The 19,189-nt window shown below is 38.3% G+C and overlaps 1 protein-coding gene and 1 pseudogene across 1 annotated transcript in view; one reads left to right on the plus strand and one right to left on the minus strand.

Moving 5' to 3' along the window:
* The window catches only part of CHCHD3 (coiled-coil-helix-coiled-coil-helix domain containing 3), a 281,556-nt gene that overhangs the window by 91,659 nt on the left and 170,708 nt on the right, over window positions 1-19,189 (plus strand). The window contains exon 4 of the mRNA XM_036862858.1: window positions 11,769-11,886. Coding sequence (XP_036718753.1) covers window positions 11,769-11,886 — 118 coding nt within the window. The remainder of the gene's footprint in view (window positions 1-11,768; window positions 11,887-19,189) is intronic.
* Window positions 9,539-10,648, minus strand: LOC118900486 (annotated as a pseudogene).

Below are 19,189 nucleotides of genomic sequence, written 5' to 3' on the forward strand. Positions count from 1 at the left end.
GAATCAACCTTTGCACTATATACATGGATGATAGACGGGGAACATCTAATAAAGCTGCTAATAAGGATTCTTGAAAATGAAGAGTAATTCTTAATGAGAAAACTAGGAATTGTATGAATTTAAAAGCACTGAACTCTTAGCTAAGAGTTGGGGGTGGGCAGTCAAAGTATTCAAATGATTTCATCTTACTGAGTTTGCAGAGGGTGGTGGTAGAGAAAATAGTAGGAATTTTGTTTTTAAACAATAGTAGGGAAAAAAGCGTTTGTGAATGTTCAGGAAGAGGATGACCACAAATCTCATAGAAAAATACCAAAGATCTTTTTGAGAGGGGAAGAGAATGTGTAGTAACTTGATATAACTGGGAAAATAAGGAAAGGGTAAAAAGAAATAACAGCAAAGTAAGATTAATAGTAAACGTAATATAAAAGGAAAGAAATAAAGTAAGGTGTGTCAATTTCTTACTGTTAATAATTGTGCCTGGCCACAATTACCCATTTAAAGATCAAGGCTGCCAGATTATATTAACACACACACACACACACACGCACACACACACACACAGCAAGAGCTATGTATTATTTATGTGGCATACACTTAAAATAATTTGTTTTAATCTTAATAAAAGTTAAAGAATTAATGGATTGGCAAAGCTGTACCAAACAAAAATATGAGAAAAGGTACAAATGAAGGTTGTAAGCGCTAAACAGAATAAAAAAGCACAATTATGTAATGATAACAACCGAAGTTTATAAAGACAGCAGTCATTAACCTTTATGCATCAGTCAAATTAGCAGCTCAATATGGGAATCAAAAATGATTAAAAATTCAAAGACTACTTGATTTAAAAAATAATAAAGGACTTTGTGTAATTATTCTTTCTTTAAAAATGTTTAGGATTGATGGAGGAGTCCGCTAAGCTTTAACATTTAAGCATCTACCATAAAAAGCATTGGAGTGAGTTAGGTGGTGTGTGTATCTGTGTATGTTTGAGAGGCGTAATGCAGGTGGAGGGTGAGAGGTTGCATTTTGGTTCAAGCTTGAAAGTCCTTTGAAATAGAAAAGAAGAAAAGTATTGATTCTTTGCCCTACAAATCTTAGAAAGGAGAATGGTAATATCTTCTCTCTCTCTGGCCAAAAGTTTGCCAAGACTTACCAACTGAACAAGGACAGTTTCAAAATATGTGTCCTGGCAAAAATGTGTCTTTTAACAAAAAGAAACATAAGTGCAAAACACTGTAAAAGGCTTGATGTATCTTTTGCATATGTTAGGATACTAGGATGCTGTCATTTCTTCAGAGACCAGGGCCCTGAACCAGGGAATGTTGTCCTGATTTCCTGTCTTCAGGAGGCAACCATCTCATGTTGTCATCTGTCCCTGGCTCAGGCCCGTGGGGTGAGGCCAGTGCTTAAGTTGCTGTCTTGCCCCGCTGGGCTGATGAAAGGGATTTGCCCCAGAGATATTTGACCTCTGGTTCGTTTTTCCTCCGAGGACTCTGTGGTCCTTCTCGAGCACCTCAGTAAATAAACAGCTGCAGCACCCATCCAGTGTATGTTCGCAAGGGAGAAGGGTGTAGGTATTTTCAAAACAAGTCTTCAGTAGTAACAGGTCATGCATGGGCATTTCCTTCCACTACTTCTATAGAACAGTTTATTTTCAAGCCCTGCTGATATGGCACAGTTCAGTGGTGTGTGTCTCTGCCTCCCTGCTCCCACCATTGTTCAGTTGTATTTTGAATGTTTTGACAATTGATGTATACTTTAAGATAAAAAGATGATTATTGTAGTTTAGGATGCCTCTAAATATTCAGTTTAAGACAGATAAAAAAGAGGCCGTAGGTCCTTCTAGTTAGATGCAAGACAAGGGTGCTTTGGGGTGTCGCGTAACTTCCTCCTGGGGAGTTTAATTGTGAATTCCTGAGGGAGGGGGGTGTGTGGGCCATGGATATGGTGACGTTAACTTGTGAACTAAAACCAGAATTCTTTTCAAATATAGATCTATTTTTTCAGTGCAGTAAGAGAATGTATTTGATAAGAAAATGGTCCGAGAAAATCCAAGACAGGTAGAACTTGTTCTCAAGTGAGACTTGAAATAGGGACTCGAGGTACAAAGTAATATGCAATGTGTAAAGGAGAGGTGATTGTCTGGAAGGGGGAGATGAGAACCATTTAAGATTATAGCTATGGGTAATCCCTCATAATAGTTGTAGGCTTCCGGTTATGGGCTGAGTTTTTTTCCCTTAGGCATCATTTTGAAGCCATGCAGGAAAATGCCCCCAGATCGTGAGTAAATTTTAGTGTGCTTTAATCACTTTTTAAAAGTGTTCTTGTGGAAAGGAAGGAAACATCAATTGTTAAATTCTGAATGACATTTTAAATGATATTTATGTAGAAACATAGATGACCAAAATAAATGTCCTCTTGGTTGTATTCAGAACCAGGTCTTAATGCTGGTTAAATAATACTGATTTACTGTAGGTTTGCTAGATTTCAGTCATTCAGCATTCCAAGACAGTGCCATTTCTTTCTAAATTACCATTATATAAAGGGTACCTGTGTTCCATCATATTAAACTCTATTCATTTCTTTCAAAAATATTTGTTGAATGCCTGCCAAGAGCCAGGCACTATTTAGTGTCTGGGTTACAGTGGTGCATAAGACAAAGTTCTTACCCCCCTGGCTTACATTATAGTAGTATATATATATTATGTGTTTGTGTGTGTTTGTTCATGGGTGTATCTTCTGTAAGGATGCAGGCTCCAAAGTCAGCCTGCCGGGCTACACCTCTCACTGGCTTTGTGACCTCGGGCAAATTACTTACAAGTTCTGTAAGCCTTAGCTTTACCTAACTTCTCTGTGCCTCAGCTTCCTCATCTGAAATACAGTAATTTGATAGGGTTTTTGTGAGGATTAAATGAATTACACCTGTCGAGTGCTTAGAACTGTACCTGGTACAAAGTAAGCATGAATAAATGATAACTCTTTATCTGTTATACATATAGATATTACATCTCTATATACTTATATAGATGTTACATATAGATACATATTATATGTGAATGTAATATGGTTATATTAATGTACATTCATTTTTATGTGTTTATTTTGGGATCTCAGTGCATGGACATTTCCTTCCAGGATTTGAAATAATTTGAGCTGAGAAATTTTATTAAGCTTGCCTTGTACTTTTATTTTGGTAAAGTCTTATTGATAGAAAGCTGTGTACTTGTTCTGTCATTATTTTTAATAGTATAATAATTAGTTTGTTGGATTACTGGCTCAGCTTTTCCATTTAAAAAATGAGTAGTAAACAGTATTTTGAATGCTGGTTCAGCATGTCCTGACAAAGTATGATGCATTAAAATAAAATTCATCATTAGCGTTAAAAATGACCTTTGAGGTTGTAGTCGCTCATTTTTCTCTTCCAGTGTTTGAAACAGTCTGAGTCAAGTACATTGCAATACTATGCAGATATTGTCTGTGTGTCATGGTCATAGTTCAATTTTAGATAAATCATTTCCTCAAATCACTTTATCTAGAGCAATCTCAGATTCCCATTTATCCTCACCCATTATCTGAGGTTCTTATCAACTTTCCCTCAGTAATATAATGGCCTTATATATTAAATTATAAAGTAATTTTCTAAGCTAGAATTGTATAGCATTACCTATGTGTCAGCCTACATGAAGATAAATCTGAGTGTTTGTGAATGGCCAGGTTCAGAGAAACATTTAGGGCCATTGAAAGCCAAACCACTTTGGGAAAGGGCTGATTTGACTCTGGCAAAGTCTGACTTGACATAATGAAAACAAATAAAAAGTGAGCTTCTTTTAAAATAATTATGAGTAATATGATTTTTAAAAACTGTCCTTATATGACCACAAAGGTGAGTAATGTAATGGAAACTGATTCCCGCTGGGGTGGTGGTGGTGTTACTCTTCAGGAGGTTTAAGAATCATGGCTTTGGAAACCAGATCAGGTCGCTTCATGTCTCCTGTGTGCTTTTCCACATCTCAGTTTTTCTCATGTTAATGGAAGATAGTAATGCCTCCTTCCTCGAGGACAACAAAGTTGAATACATAAAAAATGCCTAGCTAAAGTTATCTTTAAAATACCCTTCCCATTTTCTTAAAACCTTTAGGTTCTTTCAATAAAATAATATTGGTATTATTAATATTACCAGATATCTATGAGAACTGAATATATTTGAGTAATTTATTATTATTATTATTATTTCCATTTAAAGGACATGTTGTAATATAATATTCATTATAGGAGATTTGGCTGGTTTTTAGAAATTCATTTTGCTGGTGTATCTTAAATCTCTTACCTGATTGAGAATACACTGAGAACAAGAGCTAGGTTGCTAGGGCTTGAGGTATAAGGGCAGAGCTGACTGGTATTTGTTTCATTAAGCTTAGGCAAGCTATCCAATTACTTAATGCAAATAAGAAAAGTTTACACTAAACTCCTACTTCTGTGCTTAAAACTCTAGAGAATTTAAATGAGGAGAGATATGTATTTAAAAGAAGGAAATTTAAATGAAACTTAAATCAGGGGCTTAATGTAGAATAATATTAGACCAGCAGATCTGAAATAGTAAGTGGGAAATGCCAGTAAATAAAAAAGAGAATGTATTCTCCAAGATACTTGGTATGTTTAGTTTTATTTTGAGATAATTCTTAAATCTTTGGAAACCCAATAATGAAAGACTTACTTTATCTCATACCTTTTTTTTTTTTCTTTACACGTCACACGGACCTTAAAAGTAGAGGTTCTATTGTCAAAGAGGGCTTCACCCTTCTTTCCCTTGGGGAGTGTTTGCAAAACAACTTGGCTTTGGATCTACACTCAAGGAGGCCAGTAGCACTCAGAGAGGCCCAGAAAAGAGAGTCATCACATTGGGCTCAAAATAAGAGAAAAATTGGTTGATCACGCAGCCGCTATCTTTCATAGATGGCCATTGAATAGAAAAGCCTGATGGAATATAAAAACAAGGGCACTGAGAGGAAGGTCTGAAAAGAATTGGGAGCTTCTGAGAATACAAGCACATTTTCTTTGCAAAGTAGTTGTAGGTCGTTAAATGATCTCTATCCATAAAAGAGGAAGCTTATTCGAAGAAAATATTGCTATAAATGCTTTATGTGGAGGGGGGAAGAGGTGGGGAAATGAGGAATAGTGCAATTTAGACATTTCTAGTCTATTGCTTTTATTTCTGAAGGCACTGGACAAAGCTCTATTAGTTATACCATTTTTTCTGAAACTCTGCCCTCCAAAATAATTTGAAAGAAAGTGGAACTTTCTTCTAAAATTTTCTAAATTTTTGTTTCTAAAATTGCAAAGGTGATTTTAAGCTTCAGGGACCCTTCCAAAGCCTCGCACTAATGTATATTGGTAAGTGTGTGTGTGTGTGTGTGTGTGTGTGTGTGAAGAGAGCTCTCAGTGTCTAGGTTACCCAGCCTTTGGTATCTGAAAAGGCAGTACAGAAGTTTAACTACAGAAAGTAATTGCCCAGTGCCTCTGGAACTGACTGATGTTTCCTCTAAGACAGTTTTTCCTTCCTGATGTTGCCCATTTTATGTTTCTTAGATTTCAGTTTAGATATCAGCTCCTACCCATATAGTTTCATGGCAACCTCACTTTTTAAAAATAATGAATTTGTCAGAGTTGAAGCTTCATGAGGGTAGGTGTCTCTTTTGCTCACCATTTTATTCTCAGTAATCAGAATAGTGCCTGTCACCAATAATTACATACTGAATGAATTTGTGAATACCATTTACTTCTACCTGGTGTACAGTTTTGTTTTTTTTTAACATCTTTATTGGAGTATAATTGCTTTACAATGGTGTGTTAGTTTCTGCTTTATAATAAAGTGAATCAGTTATACAGGTGTACAGTTTTTAATCAAGTAGTTGGAAACTCTAAGGGTGAGACTAGAAATATAAGCGCTCATTGAGTGAAAATTAGAAAATTTGGAGATAATACTCCTTCGTTTCATTTATCCCCTGACTCTACATTTCTCAAGAAATTTTGGAATGGAGAGTAATATATTTAATATATGATGTTTGTAAAACTTTTAACTGCAAGGGACCTTAGACTGTAAAGCTCAACCTTCAAATTTTGGGGCTGAGAAAACTGAGGTTTATTAGATTGTACCACTGAGTTGCTGATAGGTAATGATAATTTGTTCTGGGCCCTACTGTCAGACTTCTTAAAGATACAAAATTCTGTTTCATAAACAGTCACACACAGACCTTTCGTTTCGTTTTATTTTCAGCTATTCCTTTAGAACTAACTATTTGAGAATTTGTACAGGTCTATTTGTAAGGATAAATGAAAGTAACTGTAAGAATTAAGAAAGGAAAATTTCTTTTTGGTCAATTTGTGCCCCTCGCAATCTCTCTTCAGCCAAGAGTCAAGCATAGTTAGATGTATTAGGTATTGAAAGAAAGCGAAACTTTCTTCTATAATTTTCTAAATTCTTTTTCTAAAATTGCAAAGGTGATTTTTCAAAAAATTGAAAATTTTTTTCTATAACTAATAGAGCTTTGTCCAGTGCCTTCAGAAATAAAAGCAATAGACTAGAAATGTCTAAATCGCACTATTCCTCATTTCCCCACCTCTCCCACCCTCCACATAAAGCATTTATAGCAATATTTTCTTCGAATAAGCTTCCTCTTTTATGGATTCATTGAGATCATTTAATGACCTACAACTACTTTGCAAAGGTGATTTGTAGAACACACACCCACACACAGAGTTAGGTATTTCAGAGGCTCTGAAATGTTGTGGAATGTAAAACGCCCTTCTGTTTTAGGTTAGTATGGTCTGGGATCATCACACTTGTGACACTTAACATCATGGTGGCTTGGCCTTTGTAGGGCTCAGTTTGTGTCTAGTTTCGTAAATTCCTCGGTCTTCTATTTTCTGTAACGTGTTTTCCATTTTTGTCTGTGGTTGGAAATATGCCGCTCATTCATTCATGCGTTTACTCAGGTCTTTTTTGAGCACTTACTGTGTGGGGCAAGCACTGTTTTAAGCACTTGGGTATATAGCAGTGAAAAAAACCCAGACCAGGTCTTCGCCCTTGTGGAGCTTAGAGGCAAGTGGGAAAGAAAGAAAGGAGCATGTGCAAGGATGGGACTGCTAGAGTCATTATAGTCAATTTACATTTTAGGGGTCCTTGATCATAAAAATAAAGCAGAACTGGGACTTCCCTGGTGGCGCAGTGGTTAAGAATCCGCTTGCCAATGCAGGGGACGCGGGTTCGATCCCTGGTCCGGGAAGATCCCACGTGCTGTGGAGCAACTCAACCCATGTGCCACAACTACTGAGCCTGCGCTCTAGAGCCTGTGAGCCACAGCTACTGAGCCCACGTGCTGCAACTACTGAAGCCCGCACGCCTAGAGCCCATGCTCCGCAACAAGAGAAGCCACCACAATGAGAAGCCCGCGCACCGCAACGAAGAGTAGCCCCTGCTCGCCACAACTAGAGAAAGCCGGCGCACAGCAGCGAAGACCCAACGCAGCCAAAAAAAAAAAAAAAGGCAGAACTTCTTATTGGTGAAAAATTGGGGGAAAAAAAGATGGAGAGGACAGAGCTATATGTGGTCATGGTGTATTTAGTGAATTTGGAGATTTTCTTCTTTTCAGAAACTCACTGCTTCCTCTGTATCCCTGACCCCATAGTGGGTACTATTATTATTACTGCTACTTACCTAATGTGTTGAGTGCTTATTATGTTACAGGCATTGTACTAAATGCTTTCTGTATGTAGAATCCTGTAAGGTAGGTGTTACACCAGTCTATTTTACTCATGAGAATAACAGGACCTAGGGAGGTTAACTACAGTATTTACTCAGCTAGTAAGTGGTAGAGCCTTGGTTTGGACCCAGGAATCCAACTCCAAAGTTTGTGCTTCTGTACCAAGTACTGCCAGCTGAATAATCTTTATTTTTTATAACACTGAAGACTTTTGTGCTTATGTTATTGCTTCTTTTTCATTAACTTGCCAAACTTTATGATATTTCTTTAAGTTGAGGTACTTCAGAAACTCCATTTGTAATAGAAGTTTATGCCATATGCAAGTAAACTCAGAAAAAAATGTAGTATTAAAATGAACAATACTTTAAAATTTGATACACCAAATGTGGAAGATATGAGAAAATTTAGTTGTATAGAATTCACTTTATGTTCAAGAACTAATAATAATGTAAGTTTCATACTAGTTTTATATATGTATGTAAAGTGTTTGCACAGTGTTTGCATATAGTAGGTGATCCATAAATGATAGTAATTTTTATTTTATTTTAGTTTGCACTTCACTTGTAAAATAGGTAATGTCTTTTACTTTCAAGTGATAGGCTGGTAGAGATGCTATAACTGCCTAGTTTTCTAATCTGGTATGATAACTTCAGCAGTTATCTGCACAATATCCTTATGTGGACCACTTTGTTTTTTATGTTGCTTTCCTTTTATGTAACTCCAGGATTTATTTGGGTAAAAGTATATTTGTTTCTTTTATTTATCTTTATTCAAGACATAAAACCACACAGGTTTAATTTTTAGGGGGGAAGCATTATAATTTTGGAATATATTTTACAAAGTGATTTTATCTGTTAGAGTTGATTTGTGAGAATTTCAGAGTATCAAGGTGATGTAGCAATTTAAAGAGAATAACCATAAGTTTTATTTTCTTATTTCTTTTCAATAATCTTTTTAAAAACTGAAATTTGATAGACTAGTATTGAGTTCAATTTGGTGCTCATCATTCCCACTTAAAAAGTCGATTGCACTCAGAATTTCACTTATACCAACATAAAAATTTTACTTTTTCTTTTCTTTTTCTTTTCCAAAATCGATTTTATTACAGCCAAAACAGTGGAATTAACTGTACATAATAAACTATTTTATATATATATATTTATATATATATATATATATATCCACACACACACACATACATGCACATTTTAAGTTGTAGGGAATAAAGTTTATTTTGGCAGAGAGTGTTAAACAAAATTAAAGTTGCATACATTAGTGACATAACTCAACATCCTTAATTTAGTGTAAGTGTGACACATTTTCTTGCTTTTCCTGTGTTCTGGTAAATCACCATAACCGGACTTCCCTGGTGGTGCAGTGGTTAAGAATCTGCCTGCCAATGCAGGGGACACGGGTTCGAGCCCTGGTCCAGGAAGATCCCACATGCCGCAGAGCAACTAAGCCCGTGCGCCACAACTACTGAGCCTGCACTCTAGAGTCTGCGAGCCACAACTGCTGAGCCCGTGTGCCACAACTACTGAAGCCCTCACGCCTAGAGCCTGTGCTCTGCAACAAGAGAAGCCACCACAATGAGAAGCCCGCACACCACAACGAAGAGTAGCCCCCGCTCACCGCAAGTAGAGAAAGCCCACGTGAAGCAACAAAGATCCAACACAGCCAAAAATAAATAATTAATAAATAAATTTATATAAAAATAAAAAATAAATCACCATAACTTAAAGTGCTTTATAAAATTGATATGCTGAAATTTAATTTTACTATTTTCGCTTATGCTCTGATTCCAAACAGGACTTTTCATAAGTTTCTTCTACCTCTGGGTCCATCTTACCATCAGTATCATCCAAGTATGACCACCCCCAGATAAATCTGTTCCATTTTCTTCATAATGTGGAGAAAAGTCTTCTCTTTCAAGTAACTCTTGATATTTCTCTTGGTAATCTGGATCAGCTGCAGTGAAAGGAACACTATCAGATGTATAAAATGTTGGCTCATTCATAAAATAATCAGGATCATTTTCAGGTGTTGCTTCCCTGTATGTTGAAGTTGCATGGACTCTACCCCAGTTACTTGACCGGAGTTCTACAAGCTTCAAGAGCATCTGTTTTACATCTCTGCTGCAATTTGCATCTAGGACAACATTTTCAATTCTCTGAATAATTTCTTCCATATCAGTCTTTCCTTTTTCCTTCCAGGCATCTTCTAAAACTCACCCTGTCAACTTCAGTAATTTTACTGCACCAATTAAGTTGTCATCCATAGGCTTAGAAAAGAGGGCATTCAGCAACTCCCAAAGACTGACCTGAAGAATATCTGCCCTTGTAACCTGTCCATTTGTTCCTTTGATCTCCAGGTTAAGATAAAGTTCTCCCAGAAAGAGTACAAATGCGTGGAATCGTTTTCGAGTCACTTTATCCCCTTTTGCAGCTTGATCTTTAACTTCATATTCAGTCCAACATCTTTGAAGTAGCAATTGGCAGAAGTTGCCACTCTGTGGGCTAATTGTCAGATGATGGGACAGGTAATTACAGAGGCGAGCTCCCATGGAAGAGAAATTTGGGATAGATGTGGCCTGTTGATAGATGAGTTCCACAAGTTCTTGCAAAGCATCATCTGTTGTAACCCAGCCATTCAGGGTCTCCGCAAAGTGTTCAATTTCAGTTTCAAAACTGCCAGGCTGCTCTGAAAGATGATTCAAAAAATCCTGAACATATTCTGACAAAGTGGGATAATCCTCACAACCATCCTCATAGGATTCTGTATAATTAGAATAACTTGATGGGTAAAATTCACGGGGCGTTTACAGACAGCTTAGGCATTAATACAGGAGCTACAACCACCTGGGGTTTAGCCATTGTTGACTCCAAATCCTGCTGTGGGATATTATCCTGCGAACTAGGTGGAGCTCTCAGGGGCCTTGTTTGTTCCCTGGCGGGCCCGGCCTACATGAGGTTCTCTGGAGAGAAGTCCTTACTTTTTCTTTTTAAAGCATTGCTTATACCTTTGGGCTATGATGGTATAGAGGGGTTATTCTCTCAAAGAAGAAAAGGCAATCAGAAAATCTTTGTCCATGAGATTAGACTAAAATGTACTCTCATTCAGTGACTACTGAATACCTTTATGTGCCGGGCACTATGGTGAAGATGGGTGCCAAAGTAATTTGTCCTTGTCATGCACAGTGGAGGGGTTTTAATGGATTGTAACTTAGTGTGAACTAGTTGTGTGATGAGGTTACTGATAGACCTAATGCAATCAGATGCTTCATTAGTAGAATTAGTGTTGTGTGGGAATCTTGGAAGGTGAGGTTCTATTGTCTTACTTTGCTGGATCATGTCTGCAGTGTTGCATTTAGTTTGGAGCTAAGGGACAAATTGGAGTCATCCCACAAGTGAGGAGCCCTGCTCTTGAAGGGTCTGGCCATTTTTGCAGATAAAGATTGTCGGAACATTCGCTGGGAGGGAGGATCTCTTCACCGTGTTTTTAGTTCCTGCCGTAATGTCAGGTCCATGAGGACAGAGACTGGTCCTTGTCAGTACTGTGACATCAGTGCCTCGCACATTGCCTGGCGTGTATTCAGTGAACAGTTGAGTCAGTTTTCATGGGAAGATGATGGTTACCTTCAAATATTTGTCTTGTGGATGGCTTTTTAATTAGATGTATTACTGCTATCTCCAGAGGGCAGATGGAGGCACCAGGGATCAGATATTTAGATGGGCAGATTTCAAGCTGACATAAGAAGATCTTTGTAAAACTAATTCAGCAGTCAGATTGATTAGCCTCTTGATGTATTTGAATTCGGTTATTTTAAATGCTTGGGTAGAGGCTGCTTGAGGGTTTACTAGAAAATATACCTGCTTTGGATAAATTTTAGGCCAAGATGATTTCATCTGCTAAATCTGTGGCTTTAATATATTTCATTACGAAAAATGATGTCAACTACTAAAATCTTTCTTTTTCTCCCTCTAAGTTAGACCTTTGTTGTCTTTTCAGACTAAAGCAAAGCAAAGAACTGGACTCAGAGAAGGCTTTTGCCAATGAGCAGTTGACCAGAGCTATTCTTCGTGAGAGGATATCAAATGAGGAGGAACGTGCTAAGGCAAAGCACCTGGTGAGTATTAAAGATTTAGTGGAAAGGTCTTGTCTACGAGGAAACTTCTGATGTTTGGGAAAAGCTTGCCAACTTTCAGTGTGGATGATATTCATGTTCTCTTTGCTTAGATTTTCTTTATTTTTGCCTTTTACAAGTGGTTGACAATTTGCTAAGATTAACCATCAAAGACTTTAAGGCAGGTGTAATGAGAGTTATTGAAGAAAAGATCAACACGGAGACACAGGCATCTTGCCTGAAGGGAATTGTTTGCTTGCTCCCATCCCCCTTGCTTTTGGTTTCATTGTATTTGAAACCTCTGGGGTGAGCAGCCTAGCTTGTTTCTCTCCTTCCTGGCAACCACCAGATGTTAGCCTGGGAAGTCTCCAGCAAAGGTGAGTAAAGTGTTTGTTTTTTTGTTTTTTTTGGCCATACCACGCGGCATGTGGGATCTTAGTTCCCCAAGTAGGGATTGAACCCGCACCCCTGCATTGGAAGCGCGGAGTCTTAACCACTGGACCGCCAGGGAAGTCCCAAAGGCGAGTAAGGTTTGATCAGTCGCTTTCTGGGCTTCAGAAAGGGGAGCCATTTTTTATAAGAAAGGAAATAATTTTTTCAAAGAAAATATATTTTAAAAATAGATTACATAAACATGTTTAAAAATGATTATTATAATAAGTAGAAGAAAATTTAAGAGGCACCCATATAAATCTACCATTCTCACGTAACCACGGTTTACACCGGGGTGTTTCCCTCTAGACAGTTTTTATTCCTGGGTCTGTTACCTATTGAGGACTTTGAATAGTGCTGTACATAGGGTTTAGCATCGTGAACATTTTCTTTATATCACCGAAATGTAGTTTTTAATGGCTGAACAATAGTGTTTTCTGCATGCAACATGATTGATTTAACAACTTCTCATTGTTAAATAAAAGTGCAGCCGTTCTGGGTGAAGCCTGGGGTCCTGACTACTCAACCCTCACTTTAGCCTTCCTAGAAACCCTCATGTCACTTCTCTGACTTCTCAGAAGCTTTAGTGCTCATTGGAATATGGCTGGGAACTCATTGGAAAGATAAAATGTGACTATATAGTGGAGAACTTAGGATGAAAGACTCAGGGGGATGTCCCTAGTTCAGGCAGCTGGGGATCATTAACAATATAAGAAAAGAGTCGTTTCTCTCCTGTTCTTTCCCTTGGTCCTTTCTTTGAGAGGCTAACTTATGACCAGGCGCCAATAGAGAAGATACAAGTAAGCCAATGTGTAATGAATCCATTTCTTCAGTGACTAATCCAGGATCCAGGCTGAATGGGTAGGCCGTGAAGCCAGAGCAGAGGTGATGGACTAAGAAAGGAAAGTCAAGGGACCGGTTGGCGCTATCACGAGGACACACACCTTGAGTGGAACTGAGGCCAAGAGATGTGGAAGGAAAGTCATTCGTTGTGAATGGGGGATAATTTCAGAATTAAAGATGTTAGGTGTTGAGTAATTCAATCATGACATCTGCTGTGCTCCCAAGTTTGAGGATTGTTTTGAGGAAGTTGAAAGCATATCAGGCCAGTGTGTTGAAGGGTCATTCCCACGTATTTTACAGCCTCGCAGTTCGAAGGCCAGGGATGGAGTGGAGAGTGTTAGCAGTGCTTATGGTGGAGGATGGTTGCGGAGCGAGCTTCTCGGTTTCTAGTGGGCAGAAGACTCCTTGGTTGGCATTCTTCTTTGTGCCCTTGCTTTTGCCTCTTATCTTTGAAGCATTTTTTTCTCTACTTTTCTTGGCCTAAATTTGAATATATTGTCTTGTTCTTTTAGTTCTGAGAGATAAGCAGATTGGGATTTTTCAAAAAACTCATTAAATGCACACACAGGCACATGAGATGGCATAAAAAAGGAGAGTTTTCACAAGAAATGTGAAAGTATAAAAAAATTTCTTAACTAACAGTAACTAGAATATTATGTAATGTAGTTGAGTTGGAGCAGTATGTCTTCAGCACATTTTTTCCTTGTACCTTATAAATCCTCTCTATTTCCTTGTCTGTTTTTTTGTTTTCAGGTTAAGCATAAGAAGCTGGCATTGTATATTCTGTTTTGTAGGTCTCTTCTTTACTGATTCTGGGGTTGTAGGGTATGGGTGGCAAATTACTGTACTCAGAACTCCTGAATTTCAGCATCTATCATGCTAAACAGAGCCCTCAAAGCATGTTGAGACTAAAAGTAGAATTTATGTAATAGTATTATAGCTGATTCAGAGGTTCCCGTCCTGGCTTGAGCATTCTCAGACATTTAAGTGATAGTTCATGGCCACAGCAACATGGCTGCCTACAGCAATGTAGGTACCTGGTGACTCCCAACTTATTTACCACATTACCCCCTTTATTGTTGTTGTTCATGATTGTAGAAGACATGCATATTCTTTGGGTAAAGATCAGAAAATAAATACAGAAATAATAAGATCAGTTAGATTACCGTTATCCAGAGATAATTACTGTTAAGATTCTGGTTTATTGTTTTATATTCCTTTTCATATTACTGAGTCTGTATAAAATATTTATATTAATATGTATATTTGTATTTCTCCAAACATAGATAATAGTATATATAGTTTTATATAACTCTTACAGTAACCTTCAGATTAAAAAAATTTAGACTATATGATAAAGGTCTTTCTATACCAGTAAGTATGTATTTGCATGATCACATTTAATGGTTGAATGTATTTCACTGAATTTTCCTCTAATTATTAACATAATACAGGGATATTATAGAAAATTTAGAAAATGTAAAAGTCACTAAGGAACCACCTCATATCCATTAGGATGGCTACTATTTAAAAAAAAAGAAAACAGACAATAAAAAGTATTGGCAAGGATGTTCTGGGAATGTAAAACGGTACAGCCACTTTGGAAAATAGTATGGTGGTTCCTCAAAAAAATTAAAACTAGAATCACCCTATGATTCAGCAATCCACTCTTCTGGGTTTTTATCCAAAAGAATTAAAAGCAAGACCTCAAAGAGATATTTGTACACCCTTGTCCATCGCAGCATTATTCATAATAGCCAAAAGGTAGAAGCAGTCCAAGTGTCCATCAACAGATGAATGTATAAAGAAAAACGTGTTATATACATACAGTGGAGTGTCATTCAGCCTTAAAAAGGAAGGAAATTCGAACACCTAATGCAACATAGATGAACCTTGGGGACATTATGCTAAGTGAAATAAGCCAGTCACAAAAAGATAAATACTGTATTACTCTCCTTATATGAGGCATCTAGAGTATTCAGATTCAGAGACGGAAGACAGCAGGGTGGTTGCAAGGGGCTGAGCAGAGGGAGGAATGGAGAGCTTTTTTGTCACTAGAAGTCCAATGTGCTATCCATTGCACTGCAGAGCCACCTGGAGAGCTTTTTAATGGGTATGGAGTCTCAGTTTTGCAAGATGAGAAAAGTTCTGGAGATGGTTGTGCACCAGTGTGAATGTACTTTACACTCTGGAACTTAACACTTCTAAATGGTTGCAATGGTAAATTTTATATCATGTGTATTTTACCATAATTAGACCTTAGAAAAAATTACTAAGGAAATAGCATTGTTGCACGTATAGTTAATGTTTAGGGAGCATTAAGTTCTTTCTGCTCCTCCGCCCCCACCTGCCACGTACACAGTCCAGGTTTCAGATTCTTCATCCCACCATCCAGTATAACATGTGCTGTGGAACATGACTTCAAGTCTGTGTTGTCTGTTAGTGCCTTGATCCCCAGCTGTGGGAGCGGGCGTCCTCAGAACCCATGACTCTTGTGAGTGTCACCCTAAGAATTGTTCTGCTGTGAGTGCTGGACCCCCATGGCTGCCATTCTTAACCCTAATATGTGGGACTCTTTTTTTTTTTAATTAATTAATTAATTAATTTATTTTTGGCTGTGTTGGGTCTTCGTTTCTGTGCGAGGGCTTTCTCTAGTTGCGGTGAGTGGGGGCCACTCTTCATCGCGGTGCGTGGTCCTCTCACTATTGCGGCCTCTCTTGTTGCAGAGCGCAGGCTCAGTAGTTGTGGCTCACGGGCCCAGTTGCTCCGTGGCATGTGGGATCTTCCCAGACCAGGGCTTGAACCCGTGTCCCCTGCATTGGCAGGCAGATTCTCAACCACTGTGCCACCAGGGAAGCCCTGTGGGACTCTTTTGAGTGATGGCCAAACATTGATTTGTTCCTCTTTATTTAGTACCCAAATATTGCAGCCAACAAGAAAGTAAAGGCTGGATTTCACACATTTGAAGGAATTGGAAAGCTGTCTTTCAGTAGAACTAGGGGGAAAAAGAACCCAAAACTGATGTAATGTTAGTGCTGTGAGATAAAACTTCTCCTCCCCCTTCCCATCCTCCGCCCACGAACAGTTGACATTTAGATTGCTGTCTCCTTAGATGTGAGTCCAGGCTTTTTTTCCCCACGGTTGTTGTAGCAGCTAGCTTTATGGAAGCTCTTTGAAGGGCAAAGTCATGATGGCCCTGTTGCTGAAGTTTTAAAATAGGATCAGATGAAAAGTTGGCACTTGGAAGAATTGCGTTAGCTGGAGAAGCCGTTGAGTCCTGCTCTTGATTCAAGAAGCGTATACCAGTTCCTCGCTGTACCTCTCACTGACTGGTACCAGTATTTTCATCAGCTCTTTCTACCCAGAGGTTTTGGAGAGGCAGTTTACTGATAACTGTATCCACATGAAAATGTTAACTAAAATTCGCACGAAAGGATTGCGGCTTAGGAGCAGGAAAGCAACTCTGTAAAGAATGAAGACTAATTAAAAGGACAGAGCCAGGAAACCTGTAAAGTTAATGTGACTTGACATTTGTGTATCTTTGAGATCTCCTACATCTAAATCTAATATTTGCTGTGTCACTAGATTTTTTTTAAAATTAAAGAGTAAGGGGTTGTGTTTATTTGACTTTGCGGTTATATTTGATTTCTTTTTAAAATGTCAATTAAAATTTTGATTCACTCTTTCTGTCTTATTAAACAATGCTGGTTTAACATTAGTCATTTCTTGTTATAACCACAGAACTGTGTAGTATTTTTTTCTTTTTTAAGCTAAACTTGAAGCTACAATTTACTTACTTAAGGAAATATTTACTTAAATATTCTGGAGCTTATAAAACTAAATGTGAAATAGTTCCCTTCACTTTTTGGACCGATATTTTATTGAGTGCTTTACTGTATGAAAAACACGGTGCAGGATACTAAGGATGCATAAACGAAAAAGACAAAATCTGTAAGGAATTAGTGCAATGTGGGAGACAGATACACGAAAAATAACGTTGAGAAGTGCTAAGTCTGGGACTTCCCTGGAGGTCGAGTGGTTAAGACTTCGCCTTCTAATGTGGGGGTGTGTGGCTTCAAGCCAGGCCAAAAAACAAAACATAAAATGGAAGCAATATTGTAACAAATTCAATAAAGACTTTAGAAATGGTCCACATTACAAAAAAAGTATCTTTTTTTTTAAAGTGCTAAGCCTGTGATAGAGCCATGCTACTTATATCCTTTTGAGAATCCTCACTTAAGTGAAAGCAGGGATTTACTTTCATTTAACCCATTGCTGTCTGCATTCGTTCATTCACACATTTGAGAGCCTAATATATACCGGTGCCTGGCAAAGAGTAAAGAGTCAATAAATGCTTGCTGATTTAATAAATGAAGAATTGAATTTACTACTCAGGTCGTAGAAATGGGAGGAGAGGAAGTGGGAAAGACGAGAAAAGATTTCCTAGGGAAGTGGTGCCCGAGTGGAATCTTGAAATATGAGTAGGAATTGCCTGTATGGTTGAGGAGTAGGGATGGTCCAACCTACAGTATTGCAGGGAAAAGCATGGAAGCCTGGGGACACTGGGATACGACAAGGAGTTGCTGAGTGGGAAGTACAGGGTAAGGAGTGTTGAGGGATGAGGCAGAAGAAGTTGGCAGGGCTGAGATCATGAGGAGCATGTATGCAACCCAAAGAACCATGGACTACATACACGCAAAGGTTTGAAATGCAGTGGCAGATGCAGGCATTTTGATAGCTCTCTTTAGTGAAGTGTGAAGGATGGAATAGAAGAGGGAATGAATGGAAACAGAGATCATCCTCTTCTGTGTTCCCCTTCATCACACATTTATAAAACACCTACTATGTGCTACGTGATGTCAGTTGCTGGGGATGCAAAGATGAATTAGATTTGGTTGCTTTTCCTAAGTCTCCATCTCCAGTCAAGTATAGGGTGTGTGGGGAAGGTCATTCGTACCTTGGATTTTTTTTTTTCTACTTAAGTTATAATTTTTGAATTTGTAATACCTCATAGTGTTTAGAAAAAATAACACAAAAAAATTAGGGTAATTGGATGCATAAATTCAGTTTTTGTAAATTTAAGCTGCTGTTTCACCAAAATGTCACTTTTCATCCCCAGTTTCCCTTTTGTCTGAAATGCTCCAGTGAAGCAGTCAAGAAGAAGAATTGATTAATTTTGTGCTGTATGCTTTTCAGTTCTGTGTTTTGTTTGTGCTTCAAACTGTGACAGTTGAAATTTCATGGTAAAGAGAAAAAGGTTTTGAATTTGGGGTCTGGAGGAAAATGACTAAATTAAAGGAAGTAGATAAGAATACCACTGCTGCCCAAGTATAAGTGAGGTTCTGCCCAAGGGCAAAGAATACACTTGGGGTTGTAATTTTGAAATGATCAACGTAGTTCATGCTCAAAAGTTCTGTGTTGAAGAAAGGTAAGGGTGATCACTTGGGGCTTTTAGTATCATTAAAATTAACCAGGTAGATGAAGTTGCAGTGTAGCACTGGTTATCCTGGGTTCTTTTCTTGGGCACTTAAAAATCCTTTTTAAAAATGTTTGCTATTTTGGACTTCCCTGGTGGTGCAGTGATTAAGAAACCACCTGCCAATGCAGGGGACACGGGTTCGAGCCCTGGTCCAGGAAGATCCCACATGCCGTGGAGCAACTAAACCCGTGCGCCACAACTACTGAGCCTGTGCTCTAGAGCCCACGTGCCACAACTCCTGAAGCCTGTATGCCTAGAGACCGTGCTCCGCAACAAGAGAAGCCACCGCAATTTGAAGCCTGTGCACCGCAACGAAGAGTAGCCCCCGCTCGCTGCAACTAGCGAAAGCCCGTGCACAGCAACGAAGACCCAATGCAGCCATTAAAAAAAAAAAAAAAAGTGCTATATTTTTGGGGTGCAATTTAGTAGTTCAGTTATAATCTCTATTAATACACTCCCTCTGGTTATATATGCCCTGGGCTGGTTTTCTTGCTATAGACACAAATCCCCAATTGTTCTGACATGCATGGCATATTAATTTGCTTTGAATGC

The sequence above is a fragment of the Balaenoptera musculus genome, chromosome 9 (assembly GCF_009873245.2).
Source record: "Balaenoptera musculus isolate JJ_BM4_2016_0621 chromosome 9, mBalMus1.pri.v3, whole genome shotgun sequence".
Taxonomy (NCBI): Eukaryota; Metazoa; Chordata; class Mammalia; order Artiodactyla; family Balaenopteridae; genus Balaenoptera; species Balaenoptera musculus.